This window comes from Pelophylax lessonae, assembly GCF_965119305.1.
Source record: "Pelophylax lessonae genome assembly, chromosome: 5".
NCBI classification, from domain to species: Eukaryota; Metazoa; Chordata; class Amphibia; order Anura; family Ranidae; genus Pelophylax; species Pelophylax lessonae.
The window spans coordinates 392,647,004-392,668,237 of record NC_138772.1 but is presented as its reverse complement, the minus strand read 5'-3'; the positions used below and the strand labels follow the sequence as shown (position 1 = coordinate 392,668,237).

At 40.6% G+C, this 21,234-nt stretch overlaps 1 protein-coding gene across 1 annotated transcript in view; it reads left to right on the top strand.

Moving 5' to 3' along the window:
• Positions 1-967: 967 nt before the first annotated feature.
• The window catches only part of EMILIN2 (elastin microfibril interfacer 2), a 93,662-nt gene continuing 73,395 nt past the window's right edge, over positions 968-21,234 (top strand). Inside the window, exons 1-2 of the mRNA XM_082259553.1 lie at positions 968-1,348; positions 8,843-8,965. Coding sequence (XP_082115679.1) covers positions 1,218-1,348; positions 8,843-8,965 — 254 coding nt within the window. The 5' untranslated portion in view covers positions 968-1,217. The remainder of the gene's footprint in view (positions 1,349-8,842; positions 8,966-21,234) is intronic.

The window sequence follows — 21,234 nt, the reverse complement described above, 5'->3', positions numbered from 1 at the left end:
GAAAGAACGAATTTCTAACAGTGTATGGGATTTTGGTTTAGTAAAGTCCATTCATTCCAAAGTCAAATATTAAAAGCGAACAAAACCTTTCAAACAACAAACATTTAGAGATTTTTGTATGAATTTTTCTAAAACTTAAAGCAGAACTTCACCCAAAAGGGGAAGTTCTACTTGTTTGCATCCCCCCCCTCCACCGCCACATTTGGCACCTTTATAGGGGGGGGGGTCGGGTGCCAGCTCCCACTTCCAGTCAGATGTGCTGTGGCCCCCTCTCTTTCCCCCTAGGACACATCACAGGTCCCAGAGACTGCAGGACCATTCACAGATCGCAGCACATCTTGGGGATACGTATTTGGAATCTGGCCTTGAGGCCACAAGGCTTCACAGCCAGTTTCCCTTACTTAAGATCCCAGTGCCTGAACCCGAAGCCAGCTGAAAAATCGGCTCAGGTGAGGACATCGCTGAATCCCTGGACAGGTAAGTGTCCTTATATTAAAATTCGGCAGCTATAGAATTATAGCTGCTGTCTTTAATTTTTTGGGTGGAAACTGGAGCTCGTTTTTTAGAACATTTTTTTTTTTTTAAATTCTATCCATCCATGGCCAACCTAAATGAGCAGTTAACCCTTAAAGTGCAGGCACAGCCCCACACCAGGGAAGACTTTTAGCTTTCCAGGAGCTCAGTATTATTTTGTAGTATAAATAAGAGAACATTTCCATGACATGTGTACTCACTCCTCACTTGGACTTTTCTAGCAGCAGGCTCTGGGCCATCAATGACTTTGGCTGCAAAGCGAACCATTAGAGCTGGAATATCGGCCAGAGTCTGTAAACTAACAGAAGCCTCCAGACAAGGTTCCTGCACATCCATACATGGACAGACCTGGCCTCCCATCATCACCATGACGGCTCACCACTAAGTCCCAGCAGTCCGGACTAGGACTTTCATCTAGGAGATATGACGTCATGAGGAGCGGAGTGGGAGGAGGAGGTGTGGAAGGGAAGGATGAAGCATTGCTCGGGTCTACAGAGAAAGAAAGGATCTCCGCTAACAGGGAGGATCACATTCATTCCCGATCCCATCATTAGGGAGGAATCTGTCCGGGATCGGAGCTCTCCTTCTCTGCACTCCTCTTCTTCTGCCGGGATCGGAGCTTTCTTCCTCTGCACTCATCGGGATCGCTGATCGCAGCTTCTGGGGACAAGTTGGAGTGTGAAATGATGGGGCGGTCAGGGGAGCCTGCTGGAGTCGGTCTATGGACGGGGCTCCTTCTTCTCATCACTGGAGGATTGCTTATAGAAGGAACCCCACCACAGCTCACCTACCACCGCCCGGCACAGAGGGGCAAGTAAGTGCACTTAGGTGACCAACCTTTACCCCACACCGGGGACACATTGTTACCAACTCCGTCCACATGGAGAGTCCTATGATCCAAGCTTTCAGCTGCTTCTCATTTAGTATTAGTGATAACTTCTCTGTATTGGGGATCCTTGTACCAGCCCAAAGTTTTCTGATTCTTACCATCAGCCTATTTCCTCTTCTTTTCTTCCTATTTACTATTGTTATCATCTTATTTCCTCTTATTATCTTATTTACTATTGTTATTATCTTATTTACTATTGTTATTATCTTATTTACTATTGTTAGTATCTTATTTACTACTGTGATCATCTTATTTACTATTGTTATCATCTTATTTCCTCTTATTATCTTATTTAATATTGTTATCATCCTATTTACTATTGCTATCATCTTTTTTACTCTTATAATTTTATTTCCTCTTCTTATCATCTTATTTACTGTTATCATCCTATTTACTATTATTACCATCTTATTTGCTCTTCTCATCTTATTTACTTATGTTATCATCTTTTTTTCCTCTTCTTATCTTACTTACTATTGTTATCATCTTATTTCCTCTTCTTATCTTATTTACTATTGTTATCATCTTATTTCCTCTTACCATCTTAAGAGGCGTACACACTTGACGGAAATCGGACGAAATATCCTCCGATTTTTCTCTCTCTTGCTCAGCATTCATAACTGTTTTTAGTTGACAGAGCATAAATGTTCGCGAAATTTCTCATCCAATTTTTTTTTTTTTTTTGGGACATTTGTTCCTAGACTTCCGGGTCGTCAGCAACTTCAGATCATGCGTGGTCTTTCGTATCCGTTTTTCACGGACGTACTGCATACACACATTAAACGAAAATCGGTCGTCTGGGGACGGACGATAACAATTTTGGTGTTTTTCCTTCCGTTTTTTTTTCATTGAAAATGTCGGCATCGGCTGCTGAAACTTGTGTACACACTAGCCGAAAATCGTACAATTATACCTCGGACGGGAATTTTCGGCAGATTTTCTACTAGTGTGTACCCCACTTTATTTACCATTGTTATCCTATTTCTTCTTCTGAGTGCCAGTTCACACTAGTATGACTTGTCAGGCGACTTGGTCAGCCTGACAAGTCGTGCACCATCGCTGTCCATTGTGTGGTACAGGAACGGTTCTAATAGGAGCGACACAAGTCGCTCCGACTTAGAAAAAGGGTCCTGTACTACTTCGGGGCGGCTTGGAGCGACTTTCATAGACATTCATTTTATGAAGTCCGTGCAAGTCACTCCGAAGTCGCGGTGCACGGGACTTCACAGGTCGACCCCTAAGTCGGAGCGCCATAGTGTGAACCGTCACTTGTCATCTTATTTACCATTGTTATCCTATTTCTTCTTCTTATCATCTTATTTACTATTGTTATCATCTTATTTACTCTAAGAGCCGGTTCACACTGGGGCAACTTGTCAGGCGACTTAGTTGCCTGACAAGTAGCGCTCCATTCAGTGCAATGGAACCGTTCTAATCAGAGCAACTCAAGTCGCTCCGACTTAGAAAAAGATTCCTGCACTACTTGGGGGCGACTTCGGAGCGGCTTGCATTGGCTTCTATTAAAGAAGTCGTTTGCAAGCTTTGCTGAAGTCGCGCTGCAGGGGGCGGCTTCAGAGTCGGGTGGCTTTGAAGTCGCCCCAGTGTGAACCAGCTCTTATCATCCTATTTACTATTGTTATCATCTTATTTACTCTTATCTTATTTACTATTGTTATCATCTTTTTTCCTATTCTTATCATCTTATTTCCTCTTCTTATCATCTTATTTACTATTGTTATCATCTTATTTCCTCTTCTTATCATTTATTTCTTATTGTAATCATCATCTCCATTGTGATTACTTCCCAAAATATTGAAGATTAGTTTATAAAGTTCAAGGATTGGTAAAACCTCATGATGGTCAACCACACCTTGATTTTATTATCCAGTTGATGCGTGATGCGATAAAAATGATCAAATCAATCAAAGACATAACTTCCCTTCCGATTGATTTAGGCTCCATTCACACTTGAGTGACTTGTCATGTAACTTTGGAAATCAAAGTCGCATGGCAAGTCATTCCCCATGTTTTCCAATGATGACCATTCATATATGTGCGACTTAAATTTGCAGCGACTTCAAAGTAGTTCCTGCACTAGTTTGGTCCAACTTTCATGCAACTTGAGGGCCATAGACTTCAATGTTGACCCTCAAAAGTTGCATGAAAGTTGTATCTGAATGTTATACTATGTAACAGTTGTCCATTATTGCTGGTCAAAGCTAAAGTCACATTCAAGTTGTACCCATCCAAAGTTGCATTAAAGTTGCACTCCAAAGTCAGAACAACTTTGGAGTCCTACAAGTGTGAACAGACTTGATTTAGAGCAGATTCGATCAAACTTAGGAAAGGAAAATTCTCAATCGTTTTGCATCGATTGGCAGCATTGAGATGCAATGGCATAGTTCACACTAGTGCAGTGCGTTTCAGTTCTAGAAAAAAAGTAAAACCTGCTGCTTTTTTCCTGTACAGAACTGTACTGGAATGCGGTAAAAAGCATCAACAATGCACCAGACCCCAGTACAGGGGAAAAAAAACTGCATCTGGAATGCATTCAGAAATGTGTAAAAAAACGGACAAAAATGCACCAGAACGTGTCTTTAATGCATGCAGAAACACATCCGGAACCGATTTGGAGAACATGTTTGTGGTGTGATCGACACTAAATGTTGGTTGCAAGTTAGATTCCTGCACTGCCCTGAAATTCCTATCCAGTAATATCAATGAAGGCTGTAGGGGGCCTCTCCCCAGCCTGACCTGGCTGATAGCAAATGGACTGCACTCATCAACACAGCTAATGCAACACATGAATATGTTCCCTTCTCATATGTATAGTGAGACCTATGTCACCAGCCCACCAAGGGTCGCCAGAAAACATTTGGTCACATGCCTGATAAAGAGGTCCTGCGAGGCTCCGAAATGTCACTTTTCTAACTATGACGTGATCACCAAAAAAAGCTTTGGACCATTTCTGGAGATAGTTGGTGTGCTGGAGACATACTTCTAGCTTTCATTGTCTTCAGTTTGTAGCCGATGGTCGCTGCAGCACCCACATACATTCACAGCTACTTTCAGGAACATGTGTGTTGGGAATATTGTGCTTTGATTTCTGACATGTATGGATCATTTTATGGACATGTATCTGATGGTATTAATGATTTTTATTATTAAATTGGGATTTGTTGGTTTCTGTTTGCCCTTTGGGTACAGCTGTTTATTCTAGTTCCCACTTATACATTCTTGTGCTGCCTTTAGTGCCTTTGGCAAGGGCTACAGCTATGTCACTGCTGTCATCCAGATAACTAAGAATTTGGCATGCATTGCCCTTTATAGGCTACAGTCTGATACACTGACTGCTAACATGGCATCTTATTGGAACAGATGTAAATCAATGTTGGTGTGTGAAAGAAAACCAATACTGAGAAAATACTTAGCTGCTGGGCTGTCATGCTGATCCAAAGGCTTCAGTACATTCATTAAGGATGTTCTGTAAATTTTGGATCAGTGACTTAAGCTGGATATACACTATACAACTTTTGTTGGTAGATTTCCTTTAGATTTACCTTCAACTGTGTAGTGCAAGGGCCTGCCTGATTGCATACAAATTGAAAGTGTTTAGATTTGACCTCATATTATATGGTTTTGGTAAATCTAAAGGAAAAAATCTAAAGACAATTGTATAGTGTGTATGGCCCATTAGACAGCCAGGTGACCAGGGTTTTTAAAAGGAGATAATGATTGGCAGTCTAGATATTTTCCCAGAATTTAAAGCAATGTTAAAAATTGAGCCTTTAATATCACTTTAAGGATTAGTAAACTACAATGTGTTACAATTTTGTTTTTGGGTTTATGATGGCTTGAAGACATTTTGCATAGCAAGGGTAGATTGATAAATGTGAATTCATGTGTTAAGTTAGATTATTTTTAGGAAGGTAAAGTGGAAATCCTGACTTTTGCTAAAGAGTTTGTAAAGGCTCTTTACCTTCATGCATTCTATGCACAGAGGTATAAAACCATCTCTGTGCAGCAGCTCTCACCGCCCCGCCCCCCCCCCCCAATACTTATCTGAGCCCCATCGCAATCCAGCGATGTGCACGAGAGCAGTGGCTCTCCGGGGCCTCTCCCTACTCATTGGCTGAGACAGCAGTGGAGACCATTGGCTGCTGTCAATCACATCCAGTGAGGAGAGAGCAGGGTTGGGCCTGAGCCATGGCTCTGTGTTTAAATGGACAAACAGAGCAGTGGCTCGGGAGCAAGCCTGCTTGGGTGCCCCTATTGCAACCTGCTGTGCTCTGGGGGCAGTCAGCAGGAGGGAGGGGCAGGAGCGCCAGTGAGGGACCCAGGAAGAGGAGGAAAGGGGCTGCTCTGTGCAAAATCGCTGCACAGAGCAGGTAAGTATAACATGTTAGTTATTTTAAAAAAAAAAAATATATATATATATATATATATATATAGATATATAGATAGATATATAGATAGATATATATTTTTAAACTTCTCTTTATTGAGGAGTTTTCGAGAATGTAGTATAAAACATGGCCTTGTGACATACCCCAGCGAACAGGTACACAAACACTTAAAAAAAACTGTGTACAACCTGACTAGCATAACTAACAATTGTTGCTTAGGGTCCAGTAGAAAAGGAACAAACCATGGGACTAGTAAGGCTTGGCAGCTTTGTGCTCCTCCTCATGTGCCAGGACAATTGACAGTAACATTATTAGTTCCCCAGCCCCTCTTATATTTACTAATGCAGGGTATTGTGTTCAACGAATATAAACCAGGGGTCAATTTATGAGCACTATAAATTAGGGGCTGTCAGCCATCAGTAGTTTGATCATCAACAGTGGAAGTCAAATTTATCCATAAGCCCCAAACCTTCTCAAACTTTTTGGGGCAGCCCCGGGAAAAGTTGGTTGCCTTATAGAGAGTAACAACTGAGTTAACTAGATGTTTCCAAAAGGACAAGGTAGGGGGCCTGTTGGACTTCCATTTAAGCACACTAGCCTTTCTGGCATACTATAGCAGGATACCCAATAGGATGCAGGTGGCCCTGGCAAAAACTAAAAAGTTAACTAACGTTAATAGACATATCCCAACTTTTAATGGGACAGGTATTGTCAAAGTGGTTACAAATTGGGTCTCCTCTTGCCAGTAGGATTGAATCTGCGGACATTCCCTGAACACATGGAGAAAGCCTGCAGGATCACTGGGTCATCTACAACAGCAAGAGAGGGTGTAGTAGGATACATGTGATGTAACCTTTGTGTTGTAAAATAACTTCTATGTAGTATTTTGAATTGAATTAGTTGGTCTCTGGATGCTATGAGTTAAGCCCCGTACACACGTACCAATCGTCGGCCGAACGATCGGCCGTCTTTTGTCCAGGGCTGTCGTGTCTGTTGAAAACTGCAAAAGACTGCACACGAATTTTGTCGGCCAACAACAGCCGACTGCAGAAGTGATGTCATGTGATGGTTAACTTTCCTTGTCTTTTTTCTTTTCTGAGCATGCCCAGTCTTGCTAATCGGCTGTCTGTCGGCCGAAATCTGTACAGACTGGCGAACAATCGGCCGTTCTGGTGACGGCCAACAAAAATTTTAATGCCTGCACGACAGATTCTGTTTCGGCCGAAAATGCGCTGTCAGCTGTCGGAAGCATCATACTAACAAGCCGAAAATCGGCCGATCGGTCGGTGGCCGAATATTTGCGGCCGACAATCGGTACGTGTGTACGGGGCTTTACTGAACTGGGTACTCCCACACATCCCCCCAATCTTCAGTGTCTAGTTCCTGATCCTCTGCCCGCCATAGAGTGTGCAGGGTTTCAAGGCCAAAAAAAATATATAATTGTCTTTAATATCAATCTAACTATGTTTAAACCTACTCCCTCCCCCCTCTAAATCTTTTTCTAACTACCTTGTACCTATTGCGAGGACGCTACAGCAGGGGCGTAACTATAGGGGTTGCAATTGCAACCGGGCCCCATGCTCCAGGGGGCCTGTGTGGCTCCCCTGTACACCTGGATAGGAGGGGTGGTTGGGGCAGCATGTAGAGAAATCACTTTCCTCCTTTTTCCTCCTGTAGCTACTGGAGGAAAATGGAGGAGATTGGTTCCTCTGTATGCTGCCCCAACCACTCCTCCTATCCAGTTCACTTGTGTTCTGCTGTCTCTGGGCCCCTGTGTGCTCCCCTGTACCCCCCCCCCCCCCAGTTGTGCTCCCTTCCCTCTCTCCTGGGCTGCTGTAGGGGATGTGTCACAATAGAGAGCCAGGAAGGGGTCAGTAAATATGTAATTTACCAGCTCCTTCCTTTTCTGAATGGACAGAGTCATAGTCAGTGACATTGTAAAAAAATAAAATAAAATGATAAAAAATACAATTAAAATACCAAAAAAAAAAAAAAAAGAAAAAAAAAACTACTGACACCAGTAGGTGAACCTCCAGTATCGCAAAGGTCACACTTGCAACCGGGCCCTGGCATTCCACCACCGTGGGGAGCCCCAAGATGGCAGAAAGGGGGCTCACTGCAGAACTTGTGAAAGGCTCCCGCTGCAGGACCGTAATAAAGGGCCCCGCAATGAGAGTAAAGGGCCCCAGGATCAGTGGGGAGAGCGCCAGGCTTGAAGGGAAGGTCCAGGGGGCCCTTCATGGTTTCTTGCACCGGGGCTCTGAAGGTTCTAGTTACGCCTCTGCGCTACAGTGTGGTCATGTGTCTAGCTCCCAGCGGCAGCTTTGGGGAGAGGAGGGACAGCCGACAACAGATGCCGGATAGCAAGCCTATGGGTGACGTCACTGCCCAGGCATTTCAACCATTGTCGGAGATCCCTCCTCTACACTGAGGCCGGCTGCTGGGGAGAATATGTGACTGGACTGGAGCATCCTCAGTATAGGTAAGTATAGGCATCTTCCTTTCACAGGGTAGTTAGAATAGGATTTAGAAGGGAATTTGGATCTGGTTTAAACATAGTTAGCAATAGCCTGCAATTCCACTTTATAAGAAAGATACAGCACCATAAAATACAAATCTTAAGGTGTCTGTTTTGTAATAGATATAATCTTTCTGATTTCATTTATGAAATGTCAGTTTATTCCTCCTAATGATGTATTTATAGGTTTACTACTTACCATCTCAGCTGAGTAGACCTTTGATAGCAAAATCTCCAGGATTCCCCAACTGTTTTCCTAGAGTGTTCTTTTGTTTTACAGTGAAGGGTTAGAAGTTCTTTTAGTACATCAAGTAAAGGGAAACAAAAGATGTGCTGTCATTTTACTGTAAATTCTAACCATTGTGTTAGAGAGTAAAGCAAAATAATGGACAATGTCAGCTCATCTTGCATATCAGACTGAGTGCTATTGAATAGTCCTGTGTATTGTCCTGTATGGTGATTGATCTGTCACTTATTGTGATTCTCCTCCTTTAGGAACTGGTGTGCATACATCGTCAACAAGAATGTCAGCTGCACCATCATGGAAGGAACTGAGAGTTTTATCCAGCCTCAATACAAATGTGCCTGGAATCAGGTTCACTGTCAGCCAACATTAGCGTAAGTGATCTGGATATCACTGTATAGAGAATATAAGGCATTTTGAGCACTGATAGTTTGGAAAAAATTGCTGTTGCATAACTAATTTATTGTGGGAGATGCCACATAGTGGAGCTGAAATGTGTGGTTTAAAACTTGCCATAATTATGTAATAAATGTACTGTATCAGAGAAAGTTATTTAACTTTAATTCAACTTTATTAGAGTTCTTCATGCACAGAATGGTACAGCGTGCAATCACTTTCCACAGACCAGCTACTCATGAATAGAGCCAACCTTTGAGATGAGTTAAAAGGTGCGACTGTACCCGGTTAGGTGCCAGGGGCTGCATAAAGCTTGTGAAAAGACATATGCTTGGAAGGCAGATAGTGTGTGTTCACATCTCATAGAAGATCAGATATTGGGGGCATCATTTGATCAGTTATCTATTTAAAGGGGTTGTAAAGGCAGGAAGTTTTTTTTATCTTAATTCATTCTATGCATTAAGATAAAAAGCCTTTTGTGTGTAGCATCCTCCCTAGCACCCCCTAATACTTATCTGAACCCATCTCTCTCCAGCGATGTCCTCGGCTGTCCGGGACTCTCCTTTCTGTTTGGCTGAGATACAGCTGCGGCACCATTGGCTTCCACGGCTGTCAATCAAAGTCAGTGAGCCAATTAGGAGAGAGAGGGGGCGGGGCCGAACGGCAGCTCTGTGTCTGAATGGATACAAGGAGCTGCAGCTTGGCTCGGGTGCCCCCAGAGCAAGCTGCTTGCTGTGGGGGAACTAAATAGAAGGGAGGGGCTAGGAGCAGTTAGGAGGGACCCGAGAAGAAGAGGATCCGGGGTGCCCTTTGCAAAACCAACTGCACAGAGGAGGTAAGTATAATATGTTTGTTATTTTCTATTTTTAAATAACTTTAAGAGCAACTGGTGTTAAAATATATTCTCCATTTAGAAAATATGTATTTTCGGTACTTAACATAATTCTTGTTGACAGTGACAGCAGTGCAGGTGTGGTATAGGTCTGTGTCGTCTTGTGTATTAGGGGTGAAATCAGTGTTCGGTCCAAATGTAAGTTCCGACCGAACACAGGCTGTTCAGAAATTGGTCCAAGTGGAGCGCGGTATGTCATTGCCTAAATATGACCACATCCCTATATTTGGGCATTGAGATCACCACTATTGCAGCAGTCAATAGCTGGTAAGGAAGCAGAGGCTGCTTGCACCTGTTGTGTCCTTACCAACTGTTCGGTCCATTCACTTACATAGCCAGGAATCCCCAGACCCATAAGCAAATGGGCGGAGAATGGGATGTTCGATCATTGCCTAAATATGGACATTCTTTAGAAAAAAATTTTGTTCTTCAGAAAGAAGCACACAGACCACTCCCTTAGGGGTCTGCTATGTATTTGGGGGACCTTTAGGGTAATTCGAAGGCGTCATTTGTTTGCATTTAAAAACCTTTTTTTTTTTTCATTTGTAAATGTCAGTGCTAAATCACTGCCTGCTTGGATGTTTGTAAAACTATTTGATGCCATTCGTACATGTTCCCCATGGAAGTGTCGTTAGCCCTCCCCCCCCCCCCCCCCATGCTATTTTTATACACCTCCTTGCCTAATAGTCAAGAAAATGGGCATTTTTAATTTGACAGATGCGACTCCCATGGATTTCAGTAGGGTTTGGGTTCAGCATCTAAACTTCTTTGCTACACAGATGGTATTCTGACAGTGGTGCCAGCTGTCAGGATACCCAAATAGTGTCTGTATCTGATTAGATGGAAGCACTGTTCAGCCAACAATTCTCCACCCAACATCTTGGACAAAAATCGATTTTTAAAAAAATCAACTTTTGTCAATCTGGATGCTACTGACAGGACCATCCACAGAGTAAATTTCAGCATGATTTAGTCAAAATTCGATCAGTGTTTGGCCAGGTGACTTGCTCATGCACTCATTATTACTCCAAGCTGCCCATGCCTTTTGCAATCTGATTTACAGTATCCTTAATACAGTATCTCACTAAAGTGAGTACACCCCTCACATTTTTTAAAATATTTTATTATATCTTTTCATGCGACAACACTGAAGAAATTACACTTTGCTACAATGTAAAATAGTGAGTGTACAGCTTGTATAACAGTGTAAATTTGTTGTCGCCTCAAAATAACTCAACACACAGCCATTAATGTCTAAACCGCTGGCAACAAAAGTGAGTACTCTGCTAAGTGAAAATGTCCAAATTGGGCCCAATTAGCCATTTTCCCTCTCCGGTTTCATATGACTTGTTAGTGTTACAAGGGCTCAAGTGTGATAGGGGAGCAGGTGTGTTAAATTTGGTGTTATCGCTCTCACTCTCTCGTACTAGTCACTAGAAGTTCAACATGGCACCTCATGGCAAAAAACTCCCTGAGGATCTGAAAAAAATAATTTTTGCTTTATATAAAGCTATATACATGTAAAGATGGCCTAGGCTATTAGAAGATTGCCAAGACCATGAAACTGAGCTGCAGCCAAGACCATACAGCAGTTTAACAGGACAGGTTCCACTCAGAACAGGCCTCGCCATGGTCGACCAAAGCAGTTGAGTGCACATGCTCAGCGTCATATCCAGAGGTTTTCTTTGGGAAATAGATGTATGAGTGCTGCCAGCATTGCTGCAGAGGTTGAAGGGGTGAGGGGTCAGCCTGTCAGTGCTCAGACCATACGCCGCACACTGCAAAAAATTATTCTGCATGGCTGTCATCCCAGAAGGAAGCCTCTTCTAAAGATGATGCACAAGAAAGCCCGCAAACAGTTTGAAGACAAGCAGACTAAGGAGATGGATTACTGGAACCATGTCCTGTGGTCTGATGAGACCAAGATAAACTTATTTGGTTCAGATGGTGTCAAGCATGTGTATCGGCATCCAGGTGAGGAGTACAAAAACAAGTGTGTCTTGCCTACAGTCAAGCATGGTGGTGGGAGTGTCATGGTCTAGGGGTTCATGAGTGCTGCCGTTCGGAGACTGGGCCGCAGGGCAGTATTCCAACAAGATAATGACCCCAAACACACCTCCAAGACGACCACTGCCTTGCTAAAGAAGCTGAGGGTAAAGGTGATGGACTGGGCAAGCACATCTCCAGACCTATACTCTATTGAGCATCTGTGGGGCATCCTCGAACAGAAGGTGGAGGAGCGCAAGGTCTCTAACATCCACCAGCTCCCCGATGTCGTCATAGAGGAATGGAAGAGGACTCCAGTGGCAACCTATGAAGCTCTGGTGAACTACATGCCCAAGAGGGTTAAGACAGTGCTGGAAAAAAATAGTGGCCACACAAAATATTGACACTTTGGGCCCAATTTGGACATTTGCACTTAGGAGTGTACTCAATTTTGTTGCCAGCGGTTTAGACATTAATGGCGGTGTGTTGAGTTATTTTGAGGGGACAGCAAATTTACACTGTTATACAAGCTGTACACTCTCTACTTTACATTGTAGCAAAGTGTAATTTCTTCAGTGTTGTCACATGAAAAGATATACTAAAATATTTACAAAAATGTGAGGGTGTACTCACTTTTGGGAGATACTGTATGGTTTTGGCTGATCTGAAGGAGCCTGTATGGATTATAGTCTCCTGGTGGGGACAGCTCCAACCCCTCCACTGGGAGAATACAATGGTTTGGCGGGAGGGATTCCCCTGTCAACACTGTCTGTGGTTGCAGGAAATAAATCCACTATGGCCGGCATAATTTCATTTGTACAATCAGATCAGTGTATGGCTTTGAGAAGAATCAAAAATATATTCATCACAATTCTCAGAACTGATTGTATCTCCTGCTTATCAGCCTAATTATAATCATCCTTATTTTGGCAGTAGACTGTTTGAGATCTCTCATCTGTGGGAACAATCATGTTCTCCTCCCTGGGTGTGACTGATCCTTGTGCAGATGCAGAGCACTCGCAATAAACAATTTGTTACCGCCTCTTCAAAAAAAAAAAAAAAAAAAGGGAGATGTTTTTGATGGGTATTGCAGACATTTTTTACAATGTTGGTAAATCACTATGTGTGATAATGACTGCTGCTGACATTTCAAAGACTCGTTATTGGCTGTTGTCAACTCATACGTGATCATTTATAGCAAGTGATGTTTCAGTTTGGAGTATAGCCTGGGGCTGTGTGTGACTGAACACTAGTGATGACACATCTCCGCATATGGAGATCACTGAAGAGATGGACTTCGAATAAATTAATAGTTCTCTGGAGACTTTTGTCATTTTCACATAATAGTTGGTTCCAATGCAAACTAATAGCTGACTAAAAAGAGGGGATAAAAAGTGAATTGAAATCTGCTGTGAACATTGACATTAAGAGCCAACATGGGACTCTGGGGGTGGTGTGGGCCAAAAAAAAAAATGTTTGAAAGTTGGCTTTAGTGTGCATGTAAAATGGTTCAGTTCAATCATAGGGATTGAAAAGTATTCTCCACATTGGAAGAGGAGTGATTTGAAAATACATTTTTCACGCTGTGAAACACAGTGGATATATGATCTCAAGTCCTATCAACCTTGGGGTCTCAATATTGATTGGGATGTGAACTCCTTCATTAAAAATGGTTAATGGTTCTCTGACATATTAGGTACATGTAGTAGTCGGTCCCTTTTATAGTGATTTTTGCATTTTTTTGTTATTTAGTTTGTATGTTTTAGATATATAGGTTTTGGATATCTAAACTAAATATATTCACATTCACCTGTATTTTTATATGCATATCTTTTTTATACTGATTTTTATTTTATTTTTTCTGATAGGGAGTAATTTTTCCATTTGAATTTAGTCTATATTTCAATCAATTTGTTAATTCTACATCATTTTTTTCTGTACATATATATCCAGACCATGCAGAGGGATTGCTGTGTTAGCATGGAACCATTATGGGGGGCTACTCTTTAGTGGGGGTTTACATAAATTTTATATTCATTACATTTTTTAATTACTATTTTATTTTAATTTTATTTCTTTTTATTTTATTTATTTTTTATTTTCATTTTATTTATTTTTTTATTTTTCGACTTTTTTTGGCCAAACTTTGCGCTTGGGTGTTTTGCACAATTTATTATTGGTGATATTTTTATATGTGCACTTCCGTGTACTTGTTCATATGGAATTAGTCCTCTGAGTATTCAACAGGGGGTTCCTGCACATTGGGTTCACATGTTATATTCAGCTATTCTAGTGTAAAGCTGCTTTTACGTCAATCAATTTATTTCAATCAATTTGTTAATTCTACATCATTTTTTTCTGTACATATATATCCAGACCATGCAGAGGGATTGCTGTGTTAGCATGGAACCATTATGGGGGGCTACTCTTTAGTGGGGGTTTACATAAATTTTATATTCATTACATTTTTTAATTACTATTTTATTTTAATTTTATTTTTTTTTTTTTATTTATTTTTTATTTTCATTTTATTTATTTTTTTATTTTTCGACTTTTTTTGGCCAAACTTTGCGCTTGGGTGTTTTGCACAATTTATTATTGGTGATATTTTTATATGTGGACTTCCGTGTACTTGTTCATATGGAATTAGTCCTCTGAGTATTCAACAGGGGGTTCCTGCACATTGGGTTCACATGTTATATTCAGCTATTCTAGTGTAAAGCTGCTTTTACGTCAATCAATTTATTTCAATCAATTTGTTAATTCTACATCATTTTTTTCTGTACATATATATCCAGACCATGCAGAGGGATTGCTGTGTTAGCATGGAACCATTATGGGGGGCTACTCTTTAGTGGGGGTTTACATAAATTTTATATTCATTACATTTTTTAATTACTATTTTATTTTAATTTTATTTCTTTTTATTTTATTTATTTTTTATTTTCATTTTATTTATTTTTTTATTTTTCGACTTTTTTTGGCCAAACTTTGCGCTTGGGTGTTTTGCACAATTTATTATTGGTGATATTTTTATATGTGGACTTCCGTGTACTTGTTCATATGGAATTAGTCCTCTGAGTATTCAACAGGGGGTTCCTGCACATTGGGTTCACATGTTATATTCAGCTATTCTAGTGTAAAGCTGCTTTTATGTCCTCATGCACACAGGGCGTTTTTGCAGCGGCTTTTAGGAGCGTCAGGTGTTTTTTTTTTTTTTGCAGCCTAAAAATGCCCCTCCATGTTATTCTATGGCCTCATGCACACACAGGCATTTGAAACTGTAAGTGGCATAGGCGTTTTCAAGCTGCAAAAAAAACCCAGAGCCAGTGCATTCTGAGGACCAGCGTTACAGCTGTAATGTCTAACGCTGCCAAATGCGGCTTAACGCCCCATGGCTATATAAGAAGCCCTAAGAACAGAGCTGGCATGATCACGGGAGACAGAATCGGAGGAGGACTGGGTTGGCGGTGGAGAAGACCAGAGGCACAGGGGACCGGAAGGAGAAGACCCGAGAGAAAAGACAGAGGAAGAAGACCTGAGGGAGAAGATCGGAGGAAGATTTTTAATAAAGGATTTCTTAAAACCATCTCATGTTATTAATTACACTACACTGCCTTTTTTAGGGGTAAATGGGTAGGGGTACAATGTACCCTATACTCATTCACGGGGGGGGGGGGGAGGGTTGAGATACGTGGGCCCCCTTGTTAAAGGGGGCTTCAAGATTCCCATAAACTCCCTGCCTGCTGACCCCCACAACCACCACCCAGGGTTGTCGGGAAGAGGCCCTTGTCCCCATCAACATGGGGACAAGGTGCTTTGGGGTAGTAGGGATGCAGAGCCCCCCCTGCTCCCAAAGCACCTATCCCCCCATGTTGAGGGCGTGTGGCCTGGTATGGTCAAGGATGGGGGAGCGCTCGCTCGTCTTCTCCCCTTTCTTGACCTGCCCGGCTGCATGCTTGAATAAAGGTCTGGGATGGATTTTGGGGGACAACACGCTGGGTTTTTTCTTGGCGTGGGAGTTCCTCTCAAAATTCATACCAAACCAAAGGGTCTGGTATGGTCCTGGGGGGGTCCTTTATTTTTTTCATTTTGGCGGGGGGTTCCCTTTTAAGATCCATACTAGACTCAAAGGGCCTGGTATGGAACTTAGGGAGGGACCTCATGTCGTTTTTTTTTTTCCATTTTGACCTGGAGTTTCCCTTCAAGAGTCGTATCATCATGATCCAACTTGGATGCGACTTCTATTTAAATCAATGAGCTGAAAGTCGGATCAAAGATGGCTCTCATAAGCAACCATTGATTCTGAATAGAGGCAGAGAAATGCTACTATAAGCTAACACGGCTAAATGCGCATTAACGTCAAAATTAAAAAGCTACTAAAAGCATGTTTTTACAGCTGCTTTTTCCTGGCGTTAGTAGTGGCTTAGCAGGTCATTTTTCCTAATGCCCTATGTGAATTAGGCCTTATGGATTCTCTGGCATTTCGCTCTAGTATCCAATCCCAGGGGATGGCAGTTTTGGGGAAATGTGTCGGACGGATCTAGTGTGCGATGTCATTCCGCACAAGCCGGTCGGATGGCCACGAGGCAGTGCTTTTTACCACTGCTTATCGACTTTAGGATACATGTAAGCACAATTTTTTATTAAAGAGATACTTTTTAAACTTTTACACTATGTGACTTTTCGCTTTTTATGCATAACATGCCTAGGACGTGGAGTACTTGTTAGATCCAATTACAGCAGTGAGGATACTGCAGCCACCCCATTTTTAACAGTTTGATCATTGCGATACTTAATGGCTGTGTGTTGAGTTATTTTGAGGGGAACGCAAATTTACACTGTTTTACAAGCTGTACACTCACTACTTTACATTGTAGCAAAGTGTCAATTCTTCAGTGTCGTCACATGAAAAGATATAATAAAATATGTACAAAAATGTGAGGGGTGTACTCACTTTTGTGAGATATTGTGTATAGATATATATATATATACAGTATATATATATATATATATATATATATATATATATATATATATACAGTATATATATATATATATATATATATATATATATATATATATATATATATACACAATATCTCACAAAAGTGAGATATTGTGTATATATATATATTTATATATATATATATATATATATTTATATATATATGAAATTTGTCGTGTATATGGGTCTTTGAGATGTATTTGTATGCAATCATTTCACAATTTTCATTTAACACTTTGCACATGTTAAAAGCACTTTATTTAAAGGGATAGCACTCCAATTTTTTTCCACATGGTTTATCAAATCTAGTTTTCAGGATCTGGTTGCAGCAATCCTTATCTGCAGGACACCAAGCACGAGGTTTACTTTTTTTAAATGAACAAGTTTAGTTTTGCATACAGTGTACATGCAAGTTGCCTGAATGTCTGCTCTCTAACGTTCTTTTCTCAAACAATGACCTCATTTGTAGTGTTGACTCTACAAATAAGTTCATTTCAGTGAAATACATTAGAGAGCGGCTTCCTTTCTCCTCTCCATGGTTTATGTTTCAAGCGAATGATGGACCGAAGGATGAGCCAGCACCTGTAGTTGGGAGTGAGTCGGCAGATGGTCAGTAGCATGTTGGATTACTTGAATGTTGGACATTCCTTGCAGACAGAGGCTCTGTGACTGTATAAAGTATGTTAATACCCTAACTTTTATTTTTATCAACTTTGAACAAGAATGTCATGCTCAGGATATAAAATTAAACACTTTCCCTCTTTTAATGCCTTTGTTCCCAAAAAGCATAAAAAATGTGGGAGAGGTGGGGCAGTTTGGCAAAGGCTAATTGCAACTTCTGTTTAAACCAGAGCAATGTGAGGGTAGCCAGCCAACTATGCATTAACCTACATTCATGCACATTAAAATTCAACTTTGTGTTAATTAGGGGAAATTGTTATTATTCAGTAGGATTAGCGAGCAATTCAACTACCAAAATCGAAATTTCTTATTAGAAATGAACTTAATGGGATGACTACATGTAATGAATAGCAGCTAAGCCATGTGTTCGATGCATGGCAGAATTACAGCCACTGACTATTTTTGTCCATTCTAATGCTTTTTGTTACAATGGTTTACATAATCATTTCCATCTGCTGAAAATTAAACCCATGCAACATTGCTAGATATGATGTTATACATTGTAAGATTTCCATGAATTTTATGATGATCACCAGGAAATGACATAATGGATTTTGTATTGACAGTGTTTATTTCTATGAACAGATTTTTGGAATGTATTAATTCGTCTAACAAGCTGCTTGGCACTACACAGTGCCAACTTTTAAACTTTAAACATATAATAGCTTTCAAAATACTAGATTGGAATCTGATTGGCTGATGTGGGGTATTGCAGAGAGTTCTGATGGGAGTAACATTGACTAATAAGGGCTGTTTTTGATTACTGCTATTATGTACAGTATAGGGTATAAGAATTTTACGATAGACCTAATAAACTCTATTAAGAAAGTAATCTCTCTCATTGCTGATGGTCCCAGAATAACTTGCTAGATGTAAAGCTAGAGTCTAATTTTTTATATATATATATATATATATATATATATATATATATATATATATATATATATACAGTGCCTTGCGAAAGTATTCAGCCCCCTTGAACTTTGCGACCTTTTGCCACATTTCAGGCTTCAAACATAAAGATATAAAACTGGAATTTTTTGTGAAGAATCAACAACAAATAAGACACAATCATGAAGTGGAACGAAATTTATTGGATATTTCAAACTTTTTTAACAAATAAAAAACTGAAAAATTGGGCGTGCAAAATTATTCAGCCCCCTTAAGTTAATACATTGTAGCGCCACCTTTTGCTGCGATTACAGCTGTAAGTCGCTTGGGGTATGTCTCTATCAGTTTTGCACATCGAGAGACTGAAATTTTTGCCCATTCCTCCTTGCAAAACAGCTCGAGCTCAGTGAGGTTGGATGGAGAGCGTTTGTGAACAGCAGTTTTCAGTTCTTTCCACAGATTCTCGATTGGATTCAGCTATTTGGCTCCATCCATTTTCCCATCAATTTTAACCATCTTCCCTGTCCCTGCTGAAGAAAAGCAGGCCCAAACCATGATGCTGCCACTGTTTGACAGTGGGGATGGTGTGTTCAGGGTGATGAGCTGTGTTGCTTTTACGCCAAACATAACGTTTTGCATTCTTGCCAAAAAGTTTGATTTTGGTTTCATCTGACCAGAGCACCTTCTTCCACATGTTTGGTGTGTCTCACAGGTGGCTTGTGGCAAACTTTAAACAACACTTTTTATGGATATCTTTAAGAAATGGCTTTCTTCTCTTCCATAAAGGCCAGATTTGTGCAGTATACTACTGATTGTTGTCCTATGGACAGAGTCTCCCACCTCAGCTTTAGATCTCTGCAGTTCATCCATGATCATGGGCCTCTTGGCTGCATCTCTGAATCTCTGAGCAGTCTTCTCCTTGTATGAGCTGAAAGTTTAGAGGGACGGCCAGGTCTTCGTAGATTTGCAGTGGTCTGATACTCCTTCCATTTCAATATTATCGCTTGTACAGTGCTCCTTGGGATGTTTACAGCTCGGGAAATCTTTTTGTATCCAAATCCGGCTTTAAACTTCTCCACAACAGTATCTTGGACCTGCCTGGTGTGTTCCTTGTTCTTCATGATGCTCTCTGCGCTTTAAACGAACCTCTGAGACTATCACAGTGCAGGTGCATTTATACGGAGACTTGATTACACACAGGTGGATTCTATTTATCATCATTAGTCATTTAGGTCAACATTGGATCATTCAGAGATCCTCACTGAACTTCTGGAGAGAGTTTGCTGCACTGAAAGTAAAGGGGCTGAACAATTTTGCACGCCCAATTTTTCAGTTTTTTATTTGTTAACAAAGTTTGAAATATCCAATAAATTTCGTTCCACTTCATGATTGTGTCCCACTTGTTGTTGATTCTTCACAAAAAATTACAGTTTTATATCTTTATGTTTGAAGCCTGAAATGTGGCAAAAGGTCGCAAAGTTCAAGGGGGCTGAATACTTTTGCAAGGCACTGTATATATATATATATATATAAAATTATGATTAATATAATTATATATATATATATATATATTTTTTTAAGATCCTTTAATTTGCCTTCTGTCTTCTATTGTAAATATATCACTCCACTTCTTGCCTGGTAGGCACAGCAGGAAGTTGGAGAAAATCTCTCTAAAGTGAAGGAAATCCTCTCTTAGTTGTCACAGTAACAAGTGCTCCTATGAGAAGACTTCTGTTTTGGTGACAACACATTTTTGGATTTTCCCATACATTTATTTTGACAATGCTTGTAATGATCTAGTGGTTAACACTTATGCCTTTGGAGCATTATTTCCAGGGGTTGCATATTCTGCCTGTGTTTTGATGGGGTTTCTGTAGGTACTCCAGTTTCCTCCCACGATGCAAAGACATGTTGGCAGATTAATTAGCTCCTGTCTAAATTGGCCCTAGTACGTATAGGTATGCATGTAAGGTAGGGTCCTTAAATTGTAAGTTCCTTGGGGGCTTGTTGTAAATGTACAACATGTAAAGCACTGAGAGAACTGTTGGTGCTGTGTGTGTATATAACTACATTTAACTCCTCTATCCAAAATGGTAAAATGTTTTAGCTTTAGGCTACATTCACACCTGAGCATGATTTTACCGCGATTTTTACCGCGATTTACAGGCGTTTTTACAGGCATTTTTTGTGCAGGCGTTTTTATATTGAAGAGAGACCAATAGAAAACGCCTGTAATCTGCCCAAAAAGAAGCTCATGTACTTTTTTGAGCGTTGGGCATTTTGCTCACAGCGTCAAAATGCTCAGATGTGAACAGGGGCCGTTGAAATGAATAGGATTTGTCTTGTTGGGCGTTTTGAGAGCTGATCCTAGAGCAGAAAAACTCCCCAAAAACGGCCCAAAACGCCTACATGTGAACGGAGCCTTAGGTATACCGAGATCTGCGGAATGAGAAACATTGCTGCCCGTGCACTGTAATCTAAAGAAATCTGATAACATTTTACTAAAGTTTGATAACAAAATATCAACATTGGTTGCTCTGGCTGCAATTTACAAATTGCTGTAATTGTTTTTGCATCTTAAGATCTTGAACTTTTGTTTTTTTATGATATGTATTCTTTTATGTAACTAAACTACTTCCAAAAATGTTTTCTAAGTCACATTGTGTAGATTAGTGTAGAACACATGGCTGAATGCTGAAAAAAAGAATTCTTTATTATATAAAGGAAAGCACAGTCTTATCCCACGCCCTTACATGTATACTCCATTGCCTATTTAAAATGTAAATCAG